This window comes from Haliotis rubra, unplaced genomic scaffold (assembly GCF_003918875.1).
Source record: "Haliotis rubra isolate DU_JTF1 unplaced genomic scaffold, ASM391887v1 Scf60, whole genome shotgun sequence".
Lineage (NCBI taxonomy): Eukaryota > Metazoa > Mollusca > Gastropoda > Lepetellida > Haliotidae > Haliotis > Haliotis rubra.
In genome coordinates this window covers 240,428-254,274 of record NW_025767302.1, presented here as the reverse complement: position 1 = coordinate 254,274, position 13,847 = coordinate 240,428, and the positions used below count along the sequence as shown (strand labels likewise).

Below are 13,847 nucleotides of genomic sequence, written 5' to 3'. Positions count from 1 at the left end.
CCCGCATCTAGACGATTGGCTCCTTCGCGCTTGCCACTCACTTGAGTCGAAGTTGCGACACTTGCTGTGATGAGTATTCTCACCAAGTTGGGCTGGATTATCAACCTCAAGAAATCAGAACTGGTTCCCACCCAGGATCTGGTGTTCTTGGGAGCGAGATTCGACAGCGAGGGATAGTCTCCTGTCTCCGGACCGCGTCACCAAAGTCCAGAGAGTTGTGTTACAATTTCGAGTTCCCCCAGGGCCTCAGCTCGGACTTGGCTCCAGTTGTTAGGCAACATGGCTGCAACGGTGGACATCGCTTGGCGAAGCGCTGTTGAGGATGCGACCCATTCAGCAGGCTCTAGCTCGAATGTGGGTCCACACCCAGGGTTACGAAGTTGATTCTCCACACCCAGGGTGGCTAATTCCTCATTTACGTGGTGGACACTGGCAGGAATTTATCCAAGGGGCTCCCTTTGGACATCCCATCGCCAGATCTCTCAATTCAGACGGACGCTTCACAGGGTGAAGCGGCTGAAGCTCTGTCGGTCCTCAGGCCTGTGGTCACAGAGCGAGGCGCAACTGCACATCAATGTGCTAGAATTGAGAGCAGTCAGGTTGGTGTTCCAACGACTTCGGGAGGAGGTTCAAGGCCGTGTGGTCTGTCTCGAGATGGACAACCAGACGGCAATGACCTACATCCTGAAGCAGGGCGGCACGGGTTTCCCCGTCCTCTTCTGCAGGAGGCATGGCAGTTTCTGCTCTGGTGCGACCAGTTCGACATACGGGTAATGCCTGTTTATCTCCCAGGGCGGCAACGCTTACGAGCAGATGCACTTCTCGTCGATCCTGGCCCCACACGAAGTGGATGCTCCATCGGGGATATTCGGGCTATCTCCCAGTTGTTCGGGTCGCTCCAGGTGGATCTGTTTGCATCTGGGGGATCTAACCAGATTCCGGTGTTTTGCTCTCGGATACCGGATCCGGTGAGCCATCGCCCAAGACGCTTTCCAGCTCGATTGGACGGACAGGGTTCTGTATGCTCCCGCCACTACCCCCTGATTCCCAAAGTCCTCTTGCAGCTTGCCACCCAACCAGCTCGACTTCTTGTGCTCCTTGCACCCTTTGGTCGGCTCAAAGCTGGTTTCCGGTACTACTCAGGTTTCTGGCTCAGCCTCCTGTACTATTACCCTTCGACCGGACTTACTATCCCAGAACGGAGCGCCGCACCTGAATCCCAGGATTCAGTGGGTGGCCTGGCCTCTGTCCGGAATCGCTTCCACGCTGAAATGAATTCCTGCACCAGTTGCAGACACAATTCTGGCTTCAGCGGAGGGATTCACACAAACGCTCAGTATGAGGATAGATGGGCCTGTTATGCGCGCTGGTGTGTCGGCAGAGGGATTCTTGATCCCTTTTCTTCAACTGTAATTGAAGTACTGGAGTTCTTGCAGTCCCGGTTAGAAGCCGGTTTAGCCTGCGTCTACTATCCGGGGCTATTCTCCACGGCAATCTCTGCCTTCCATATCCCTGCCGACGGTGCTCTCTTGGGGCAGCACCCTCTCGTGCAGACAGCTTTTAGCAGGCGTGACAGAATCCGTCCCGACTGTCCGGGCGGATTAGTCCCGCGGGACTTGGACTTGTCAATCGCTCTTGATTGGATGTCCGGTCCTCTCTTTCAATGCGATCTGTCGCCTCTTTCACTCCAGCTGTTAAGTTGGAAGGCTGCCTTTCTTGTGGCGGTAACGTCTGGCAGGCGGGTAGGTGATATCCATGCGATGTCAGCGGATCCTGCTCTGACTGTCTTTCACAAAGACAGAGTCAGTATTCGGTTGCCAGACTCCTACCGTCCCTAAGGTCGCAGGCTTTTCATATAATGGCTTCTATCGAACTGCCAGCTTTCACTCAGCCTCCATCAGTCCGGTACCTCTCTTCGGCGTGCTCATCGTCTTAGATGTCCGTAAAGACTCTCAAGGCTTATATCAACTTAACGGCTGCTATCAGGAAAGATAAGCAGCTGTTCTGTTGTTATGGCGGTGGCAAGGTTGGTCTTCCGCCAACAAGCAGACCATATCTAGGTGGCTTGTCTCTGCCATTTGTTCGAAGTTACTCTTATAAAGGATTAACCATCCCTCTCAGGGTTTAAAGGCTCATTCTATTAGGGCAGTGGCTTACATCAAAAGCATACCCGGCACTGCCCATTGAGGAGATCTGCTCAGCGGCTATCTGGAGCCGACCGAATGCACGCTTCATCCGCCACTATCAGCTGGACAAACACTCACGGAGCGTGCTCGGTTTGGCCAGACAGTTCTCACCAGTAGGCAGCGTCGTGATTCTCTAGCCGAATGAGCCTTAGAAATCACGCTTTGCTTTTCTCTCATGGTGTAGGTGTTAATAAATTCCCAATTTTTATCGGTGGTGGTATCACATTGGTGGTGGTTTTACCGCATGTAGCGATTATCACTCGCTACAGTCACTATGTTCATCCCTGCACCACGCTGGTTTGGGTTGCTGAGGGATATATATTGGACTCACTCCATACTTTCCCTCCCATTTTGATGGTTGGGGTGGACTTGCGTCCGCCTTTATAAATTCCACCAATAGCCTATCGGCTAGGCTCCTTTTCCTCGCTTCTGTTACTTCGATTGATTGACATCAGCGGTCAGGTGACTAGGTGAGTGTAACTTTCTCTCTGTGTCGCTTCGGGCTGTGCCTTCGACTGAACTAGGGGTATGTTAGGCAGACAGAATACCACCTCGACTCAACATCGCTGGGAGTCTGTCTTATGCTTATATGTACCCCAAGGAGGACTTCTTCTGAAAAGAATTTTACAAACCTGGAGAGAGGTTAAGAATTCTTTGAAGAAAAGTCCTCCTTGGGGTCACGCCCACCTCCCCTCATTCTGTCTGACACGCTCAGCATGAAAGTGAGGGGTATTTCGAGGTACACAGCCAGAGTTACCTGCTCTTGGCTGTAGGGGCCCTCTACGGGGTCTCTGTAGGGGTGGTCTCACCACACATAACGAAGTTTTGTTTGGTAAAATATTTTATTGAAATATTGTTACAACTGTCGTGAGGGCTTTAAAATGGACATTTTAATGCTTATATGTACCCCAAGGAGGACTTTTCTTCAAAGAATTAATAACCTCTCCAGGTTTGTAAAGTTTTACCGCTTTCAACAATATCACAGCTGGGGACACCAGAAACGGACTTTACACATTGTACGCATGTAGGGAATCAAACATGGGCTTTGATTAGACATTCCAACTGTCTTGTGTACAGAACTAACCTGAGCATCTTCTGTTGGAATTTGATGAACTTCTTTAAAGCGTAATCTCCTAAGAGCTAATGGCTGAGACTAAAGGTCAAGGTAATTAAACCTGAGATGCTTATAACTGTCTCATTAAGATAGCTCTTTTAATCATGTTTATGCACATGTAGTAATCACTCTCTATGTACAGGGGTGGTGGGTAGCCTAGCGGCTAAAGTGTCAGCTCTCCACGCTGAAGTCCTGTGTTCCATCCCTGCATGACAATGCGTTAAGCCCATTTGTGATGTCCCCCACTGTGATAGTGCTAGAATATTGCTAAAAGTGACGTAAGACCATACCCACTCTCCACGTACACGCCAGCAGACCATTAAGACCTATGACCTCATGTGTTCAGTTGAAGGGACTGCCGGCCAATCAGGGCATGCTGTACAAGGACAAACTGCAGCGTATCTTCAGCGATTGCAGTCGGGACCCGCCTCCCATCATCAACTTCGAGGAAACAAAGTGAGCTGAAACATTCACAGTGAAATTAGTGCTTACATTTGCATGCCATGTCACGGTAAATAGTTTAAAGGGCACAGATGAAATATTTCCGTGTACGCTGGCAGCAGCACGACTAAAATTATAACAGTAATACTCTCCACGAATCATTTAATGGAAAATAGGGTAAACCCTTTGAAAAAATTGCATTTCTATCCCAGCAGGTCCAAGTGGGTTATCTTATGTATATTAGTTGTCATATGTTTATCACCAATGCATATGAACTTTTTGAAACAATTGGATGAAACTGTACAAGATGGTCTAGAACCATAATGGGGCTCATTTGTTCACAGCTTAAAGTTAAAGTCTTGAGAAAAACCTCCGATCAGGTCTCCCATCATAGTACAGAGTGCCTAAGCATTCTTTTCAGAAACACTAGCCTTGAGGTCCTTCTTTGACCAAAATGTCTCAACTCAGATGACACAACCACCTACACTTGTGTCAAAATAAAACAGTAAATATAAACACAAAAAAATAAAGAACAAGTTCCAAAAAGCATGTAAAGAGAGATATCAAAATACTATGAAACTACAAAATATAATGCATTCTACATGCAGCAACAGTGAGTTTTACCTTCTGGTCATCTTTCCACAATCTATTTACAGAAAATAAGGTCAGCAAACATAATAAATGTATTTAATTACTATTATTAGTATTGGAATCACTGAGATAAGATATACAAAACATATTCAAAGACGCTTTATTCATTGTATGAAGGGGATTTGTGAGGGTGTATTGAATATACTTGTACTATTCAAAATGTGGAAATAAAGATGATAAAAAATAAACATAAAAAAAAAACAAAATAAAACAGTAAATGCAGGTGTTGTAACTTTGTCTCCCATATTTCCAGGGCTTTCATCCAGTTCCCATGGAAGGGCAACACGCTGTGTGAATCTCGGGTACACAAGGGCATATACATGGCCATCAAACTCAGGTAACAGTCACTGGTTTGTTAACTTGCATTCACTTCCAAGTTGTAGATATAGTGATGTACATTGTATCGAGCTATTGCTGATGAGTGTACAGTCTGTAAAGTTGACGCTGATGGTGTATGTTGTGTACAGGTTGTTGCGGATACCCATCGAGGTGGAGATGTACACGCGGGAAGATGCTAACATCATTGCCAGCAACCTGCACCGAGCTCAGGACATGGTGGCATCCCAGGGGCAGCTCCGTACCAACAGGTGGGTAAATGTTTGCTTGCTACTCTCATATAATTGTCGAGCAGTCGAAAATATATATGACACTTTAGATTATTCTGATTTATTCATTTGATTGACTGGGTCTAAAAAAGCCATAGTCAGAAAAAGAAATGAAAATAGTTTTAAATTGTTGCAAAAAATTTGAAAGGCCCAACTAGAAAGTGGAAAGGAGCGGTCAGCGTTTTAGAAAATTATTGAACAGATGGCACTGTACAGAATATTGGTCAAACTTCTGCCCCTAATCCATGCCTTCTATAATCACAACCCTTGACTATAGTTTGGCATGAAATGCATGTGGACCCGTTTTTTGTAAATATCTCTTCATCCAATGACCCAATCGATCTCAAACTGTGCAAATGTTCAGACAACCTAATCCATTGCATCGATTTTATGCATTTGTATCTATGTAATCAACAAAATAAACAGCAGACCGCAGACTGCTTGACTAATGAAGTTTTGACATCGATTGGGTCATTGGATGAAGAGATATTTACAAAAAGCGGGTCCACATGCATTTCATGCCAAACTATAGAAGATACATATTTCACTTCGTAGTGAGCATGTTGTTAGCTTTCGGAAATTTTGACAGACTCAGGGAACCCAGCCTTATCCCAGTATAAATGATTTCTCAATATTTTTACATGTATTATGTATAACCTGCCAGTCCTGTTACAGGCTAAAGGGGTCCACTCAGCAAAGCCTTGGTCAAGTTGTGGAGCCTCCCAGGCCCTCGGTGTCAGGAGTCCTGGTCATGGTCACTGCGGTAGGTACATATACCTGTACTCCTGAGTGGGATGGGGTTCAACATTGTGTTCTAGATTATTACACTTTTATAGTATTGAACATTTATGTGTCTTTAGGATGCTTGTGTTTGTCTGTGTTTGTTTATTTGTACCATTGTATGAATGGATAAGTTTGAAGGTCGCCTATCTAGGATGCCTGTACTGATGTTGACCAATGCTGGTTATCATTGACATATTGATAGTTCCTATCACCTGTCCTGGCTGAATGAGATCATTCAACATGCCATCGAAATATCACTCGAGCATCAGATGAACTGCCGATGGCTGAATCTGATGGTTAAATATGCCATCGAAATATCACTTGAGCATCAGATGAACTGCCGATGGCTGAATCTGATGGTTAAATATGCCATCGAAATATCACTCGAGCATCAGATGAACTGCCGATGGCTGAATCTGATGGTTAAATATGCCATCGAAATATCACTTGAGCATCAGATGAACTGATGATGGCTGAATCTGATCATTAAATATGCCATCGAAATATCACTTGAGCATCAGATGAACAGACGATGGCTGAATCTGATGGTTAAATATGCCATCGAAATATCACTTGAGCATCAGATGAACTGATGAACGATGGCTGAATCTGATGGTTAAATATGCCATCGAAATATCACTTGAGCATCAGATGAACAGACGATGGCTGAATCTGATGGTTAAATATGCCATCGAAATATCACTTTAGCATCAGATGAACTGCCGATGGCTGAATCTGATGGTTAAATATGCCATCGAAATATCACTCGAGCATCAGATGAACTGATGATGGCTGAATCAGATCATTCAACATGCCATCGAAATATCACTCGAGCATCAGATGAACTGACGATGGCTGAATCTGATGGTTAAATATGCCATCGAAATATCACTTGAGCATCAGATGAACAGACGATGGCTGAATCTGATGGTTAAATATGCCATCGAAATATCACTTGAGCATCAGATGAACTGCCGATGGCTGAATCTGATGGTTAAATATGCCATCGAAATATCACTTGAGCATCAGATGAACAGAAGATGGCTGAATCTGATGGTTAAATATGCCATCGAAATATCACTTGAGCATCAGATGAACAGAAGATGGCTGAATCTGATGGTTAAATATGCCATCGAAATATCACTTGAGCATCAGATGAACTGCCGATGGCTTAATCTGATGGTTAAATATGCCATCGAAATATCACTTGAGCATCGAGCATCAGATGAACTGATGATGGCTGAATCAGATGGTTAAATATGCCATCGAAATATCACTCGAGCATCAGATGAACTGATGATGGCTGAATCAGATGGTTAAACATGCCATCGAAATATCACTCGAGCATCAGATGAACTGACAAAAAATTGCAGGAAGCATGTAATGGCACAAAGAGGCCAACGTGAGTGAGTGAGTCGAACCCAAGTCATCTGCGTAACAAGCGAACGCTTTAACCACTAAGCTACCCCACCGCCCCGGAGGCGAATTAGAACCTGTGTTGACACCTACACTGTTCTTTCAGTCACTACTCAAAGAGAGTGCTAACACTGTTTGCTTTTTGCTCACGTAGTATGGTGCCCATCTTTCTATATATTTCTCTTCATCTCTGAAGTCGCTTGATGCATTCATGAGCAGATTTTTGTACATGTATGTTGAAATATTGCCAAACTTGGTAACAGATATACTCCAGTCCAGGTTAGAATTGGTCTCAAGCAACCCATGCCGGGTGTAAGATGCGATCTAAAGGATTGGATTGGCAGACTGAGTTGATGCATGCCATCGTATCTCAACTGGGTAGGTTGAAGCTCATGTTATGGGTGTTATTGTGCAGGTGGTGGAGTTCGGACACTTCTGGGCACAGTACTACACGGACTTGGCCATGAATCAGCTGAAACACGTGCAGGACCAGCTTAACAGCTCCACTGCCTTGATACAAGTACAGTATACGTGCCAACTATACATATACAGTAAACAATGTGTCCCGTGAAGATCCGGGGTACAATTGGTCTTCTGTAACCCATGCTTGTCATAAGAAGCGACTAACGAGATCGGGTTGTCGGGTTCGCTGACTTGGTTGACACACATCAGGGTATCCCAGATGCGTTCATCTATGCTCATAATCACTGGATTGTCTGGTCCAGACTTGATTATTATTTACAGACCACCGCCATGTAGCTTAATGTAGCCGAGTGAGGCATTAAACAACAAACCAACGAGTAAACAATGTTTATAGCAAACATGTTTATAATGAACTGACAGATTCCCATGATGATAACAGGCTGTAGTTGTATACTGTTTCCAAGGCTGCCGATGAAGTATTCCCCTGTACCTCGGGTTTGTTTACAATCAGAAAACATGCTGGAGCTTGCTCTGTCAGTGGGAGGCGTTGTCTGACGTGGACCAATCAGCTTCAAGCATGACGTCACCGGTGTTGTAGCAAGTTGGCCTCCATAAAATCTGATGCAATTAGTTGGTTGAGTAAAAGTGCGCGTAATTCTACGCCGCTCATATAAACCTCTTGACTAAGGGTTGCTCCCAGTGTAAATTCTTGTTCAGTGATATAGATCACTTATTCCCAGCATGACGAAGGAGGCTGTCGAGACGTAGGTCTGTATGGATCTTGAAGAAATATCGATGTTGAATCTAGTTGATAGGATATAAAATCCTAATCCCCACGCTGAGTCACGAGTGTTATTAATTTCATCTGTACGTCCGTTCAAGGATTCTTGAAGGCGTTGTTAACCTTAAGCCCTTTACAAAGGTCGCCTTGAGGTTCTCCAGTACTTGAGATATCGGCTTCATAGGTGATATCATATTGGAGTCGAAGTCATAAGCGTATATGCAGTACGTCTCTGTTGGGTTGGAGTGAGTGAGTGAACAATATCCGCAGGCCATCTGCTACCCGGTATAAGACCTCAGCATCCGTGATAGATGAAGTGATTCCTCTATAAGCAAAAGATCATGAGTCAGGATAAGTATACAAATATCAATTTTACTTAAAAAATTGCATTTTTTCCTTTATAATGAACACAAATTGGTGGTCCTTTTGAGATTGTCACAACTGAAGTTTACTGTACAAGTAACAATATAGCTGTTAATATGTTGTTGTATTGTCTTGTGTTGTTATTATGTTCTGTAAGTTGAAGTAAAATTGTTTCATCATATACTGAGGGAAAAAAATAAGGGATCACATGAGAGCACAAATGTTCCTTTATTGTTTTCCCTGGTTTCTCTGTATCGCACAACTTGTGAAGAAACCTGGAAAACAAAATAAAGGAACACTTGTGCTTTCATGTGATACCTTATTTATTTCCCTCAGTATATATAATAAATTCAGATAATAAGTTCTGAAACTAGTTTACTCAAATGCTTGAAGTTCTACTTTCATCATCACTTCAGTTATCATTGTTCAGTTGATTTTCATATTTGTATGTTTCCTGGCAGGTGACCGGGTTTCTGGCGCCAGGGAGTTACTGTGCTGCCATCTACCAGGATGAGTCCGTCGCCTTCTACCGGGGCAGGATCGTGGAGGTCCGGGGAAACATGGTGCAGGTACAGAGTTTTTCCTCAGTATCAGCTGACGAATGTCCTGTGACTCCAGGATAGTGCAGTAGTTATAGACTGTGCAGGAGGCCTTGATTTAGTCCTATATGCTGCGGCTCATGTACTGGTATTAGCATGGCCTTGTGTTTTTCATGGTAGCCGTTTTTCATGGTAGCCATCATGGCACTCTCCTACCCAGAGTTCCATGCGGCAAGCCAGCATAGTACCTCTGCCACAGGCCAGAAAGATCTGACGAATCGTGACATCTTGCACCGTCCATTCAATATAATGTACATATTTCTTAACTCTTTTATTTTTGAGGAGTCGTTTAGTTTCATTGAGAAAATATCCTAAACATGCCGTGATGTTGCTGGAATTTTGCTTAAAGCGGCATAAAACTAAATTCATGCACTCACTCCATCTCTAATCAGACGCAATGTGTGAAGCCCATTTCTGGTGTCCCCTGCCGTGGTATTGCTGGAATATTGCTAAAAGCGGCGTAAACCCAATTCACTCACTCACTCCAGAAGGAATGCTTGTTAACCTGTTATGAGCTGTCTTCAAGTGGAGACGGGCTAAGAACCAGGTTAGAACTGTTCTCAAGCAACCCATGCTTGTTGTAAGAGGCGACTAATGGAATCGGGTGGTCAGGCTCGCTGACTTGGTTGACACATGTCATCGTATCCCAATTGTGTAGATGGATGCTCATGCTGTTGATCTCTTAATTGTCTGGTCCAGATGGTTTACAGACTGCCACCATATGGTTGGAATTTTGCCAAGTGCAGCAGTAAACAACAAACAAACAAACCAAACAGGATATGGTTCTGAGACGTCAACAGAAAACTTTGTGGTTGTCATGCTTACAATGAAAGCATGGTAGATGTTAAATCTGAATTGTTTCCTACTTACTGATTGTAGTTTGTATGTGTTTGTGTTTTTTACGTGAAATCCATGTTGATCATGTTCTCTGTTGACAGGTGTTCTTTGTTGACTATGGCAACACAGAGACGGTGTCTCGAGATCACATAAGAGCATTGCCTTCCGAGCTGCTGGAAATCCCCTTCCAGGTGAGTTCTAAACACTGCAGGGGGAGGTGGGGTAGCCTGGTGGTTAAAGCGTTCGCTCGTCACGCTGAAGGCCCGAGTTCGATTCCCCACATGGGTACAATGTGTGAAGCCCATTTCTGGTGTCCAACGCCGTGATATTGCTGGAATATTGCTAAAAGCAGCATAAAACCCAACTCACTCGCTCACTCTAAAAGCTGCATACATTTATCCTTATGTGTAATTTTTGTCGGTTCACAGATTGATAGAAAATGCTGGAAATATATCAATAAAATGAATGTGGCGAAAATCATTTGCTCAACTGTTTCTACAGTTTGAGGGGCGGTGGGGTAGCCTAGTGGTTAAAGCGTTGGCTCGTCACGCCGAAGACCCGGGTTCGATTCCCCACATGGGCACAATGTGTTAAGCCCATTTCTGGTGTCCCCCGCCGTGATATTGCTGGAATATTGCTAAAAGCGGCGTAAAACTAAACTCAGTCAGTCAGTTCTACAGTTTGATGAAATGAAAATTACGAAGATGACAAATTGAACTTAGTAGTGAGTGATTATGGTGGAATAACACTGATATATCAGATATAACACAGCACGTCAGCTTAATGCAGAGGTACAGATAAACTGCCTATCTGCGTAAATTACGCAAATATTTATGTGAAAACTCAATTCCTATCCAGTCTGTTGCATACAAATGCAGTTGAATTTTTGTAAATACTCAATTAATTTGATCTTAAATGCATGCACACAAAAATGTCAAATCTTAGCTTGGAGGTTACTGAGGGTAGGTAAAATATATTGAGAGGTTCTATTTCAGCAGATGAACTCGGCAACTTGCAGTCTTTCTTGTCGTTTCTCATATTACTGATCAAATATATACTACTCAAAAGATCCAAGGAACACCTGTTTTTTTTATTATAAAACAATACATATGATACGATGAAAACAAATTTTATTGGTGGTTAAGGTAAATTCATTGCAGAAACAAAGTCTTCTCGCCGTCTCACGTATGGCAATGCCCTCCCGGATCCACCCTATAGCTCTCCCCCTGTCAGCGCAATGCTTAGAGGCAACGTTGAGGCATGGTTTTCAACATGTGATTGATTTGTGTTCCAAACGTTGCCTATAAGGGAAATTTGTGCATGATGTTCAGGGAGATTTGCACTATCACGTGCACTAGCAGGTTTGGGTGTATTCGGGAGAATAAGACCTATGGAAGCCTCAACTTTCAACTAAAAAATGCGGGAAAATGTCTAATTTCCGACCTCAAACCCTTGAAAATTCGTATCCATGGGTATGATGCTGTCTACCTGAAACATAAACCGAGAGAACTGGGATACATTGGATTCTGGTGTGCCCAAGGGAAGCAATTCTGCACACAGAATTGCAATATATAAGCCATCTTGGCCACCAGTTGTTGACACTGGTGCTTTGGTGTTATATGTTGTTTTCAGTAAGCATTTTCTTCTGACAGCGTTGTGCCTACTTGTATGATTTCGTGTTTGTTGTGTTCAGGCATTTGAATGCTACCTGGCTCACATCCGGCCGTCAAGTCTGAGGTGTCCTGATGGTGTGTGGAGCAAGGAGTCGACAACATGGTTCACTAGAGAGTACGTCAACAAGATTCTGTATGCCCAGGTAACGCAATTCTCATTGTAGTTTTATCAGATTTAGTCAATGGGGTCCAGACGAGAACTGCCCCCAAGACCCTGGCTCACAAAATGATTTTAACTCCACCCCAGTTGTAAGCTTATGTTAAAGAAGTGGAGTTACAATTGTCTAAACACTATGATTACCTTGTCACATGAACCCAAGCTACCTAATGGAATCGGGTGGACAGGCTCACTGACTTGGTTGACACATGTCATTGTATCCCAGTTGCATAGATCTATGTCTATGATGTTGACGACTGGATTGTCTGGTCTTGATTATTTACAGACCAACGCCATATAGCTGGAATATTGCTGAGTGTTAAACAACTACCAAACAAACAGAAACAATCAAACCTGTTATGGTGTTAATTAAGAGGTGACTCATGGAAATGTTCAGGCTTTATGTTTATTGCCAGTCATCATACCTAAACTTTGTGCATTTTAGCTCTCAATATCAATCACTGGATTGTTTGGTCCAGACTTGAGTGTTTAGAAGCCATCGTCAAGAACAAACAAACAATTACTCATTAACCATTGATTTTAGATCCCAGTTTTACCCATTAGTGAGTACATATACGTCAAGAGATACCAAATGACCAGATCGATATTGAGACAGTTTCTCTTTTTTGTTAGTAACCAGTCTGGATACTGAATGAAATTACTGCAGTGCACTTGATGGAGAAGAGGTAGTGAAGTATTGTCCAGGTGTTAACTGTGATGACATGTGGATGTCCTGATCTTGATGTTAAGTGTTACTTCTGCAGGTGTTTTCCGTGGAGAGGAATGCCTTGAGGCTACAGTTAATTGAGAAGACGTCAAACAATCAGCAAGTTGTGGTCAATGAAGATGTGGTCAGAAAAGGCTTTGCAGATGTTGCTGAGGAATCATTTCTGTCCAAGGTGAGATGTTCAAGCAATCTTCGATCCAATCTTTTTAAGACTTTGCAATCCAGCTTTATAAGTACAGTCAGGCCGCGTTAGTCCGGTCCCCGATAATCCAAGTCCTGCGCCATCCGAACAGACTCAAGCCGTAACCAATCTTGTTTACTAAATAAACACATCAACTGTTGATTCATTAATCTGATGCTTCAGTCTCTGACTTCGAACATCAATTATGGGTAACAGATTAGCTAATTATCCCCCACCATACGTACTTACGTACCGATTCTTGGTAACGCGATATCTCATGAACTGTTGTACCCAATGTCTTCAAATTTGGTGACAGCCTACATTGGGGGAATGGCCAGGCACCAGTCGATTTGGGTGACCTTGACCTCATCTTCAAGGTCACCACAACAGTTTGAACACTGTTCAAACTGTTGTTAACGTGATATCTCATGCACTGTTGTATCCAATGTCTTCAAATTTGGTGACAGCCAACATTGGGGGATTACGCAGACACCAGTCGATTTGGGTGACCTTGTCTATATTTTCAAGGTCACAACGACACTTTGAACACTTTTCAAACTGTGGTATCTCATAAAACATTGCACCCAATGTCTTCATTTATGTCAACAGCCTACATGGGTGATTGTGCAGACACCAGTCATTTTAGGCATCTTGTATGTGACCAAAAAATATACCATTCTTTACGGCGGGGAACATTGCCATATCAGTGGCAAACACTTGTTGTACTTGTTTTTGCTTCATAAATCCGGCTGACCCGTAAAGATCCGGGTTAGAATATCGATCTTCAGTAGCCCATGCTTGTCGTAAGAGGTGATTAACAGGATCAGGTGGTCAGGCTTGCTGACTTGGTTGATGCTCATGCTGTTGATCACTGGATTGTCTGGTCCAGACTCGATTATTTACAGACCGC

General features: G+C 43.6%; 1 protein-coding gene across 1 annotated transcript in view; it reads left to right on the top strand.

Moving 5' to 3' along the window:
- The window catches only part of LOC124255432 (ATP-dependent RNA helicase TDRD9-like), a 42,527-nt gene that overhangs the window by 26,566 nt on the left and 2,114 nt on the right, over positions 1 to 13,847 (top strand). The window contains exons 21-29 of the mRNA XM_046689347.1: positions 3,647 to 3,756; positions 4,646 to 4,729; positions 4,860 to 4,979; positions 5,673 to 5,760; positions 7,612 to 7,716; positions 9,225 to 9,332; positions 10,301 to 10,390; positions 11,893 to 12,015; positions 12,794 to 12,928. Of these exons, the coding sequence (XP_046545303.1) occupies positions 3,647 to 3,756; positions 4,646 to 4,729; positions 4,860 to 4,979; positions 5,673 to 5,760; positions 7,612 to 7,716; positions 9,225 to 9,332; positions 10,301 to 10,390; positions 11,893 to 12,015; positions 12,794 to 12,928 (963 nt within the window). The remainder of the gene's footprint in view (positions 1 to 3,646; positions 3,757 to 4,645; positions 4,730 to 4,859; positions 4,980 to 5,672; positions 5,761 to 7,611; positions 7,717 to 9,224; positions 9,333 to 10,300; positions 10,391 to 11,892; positions 12,016 to 12,793; positions 12,929 to 13,847) is intronic.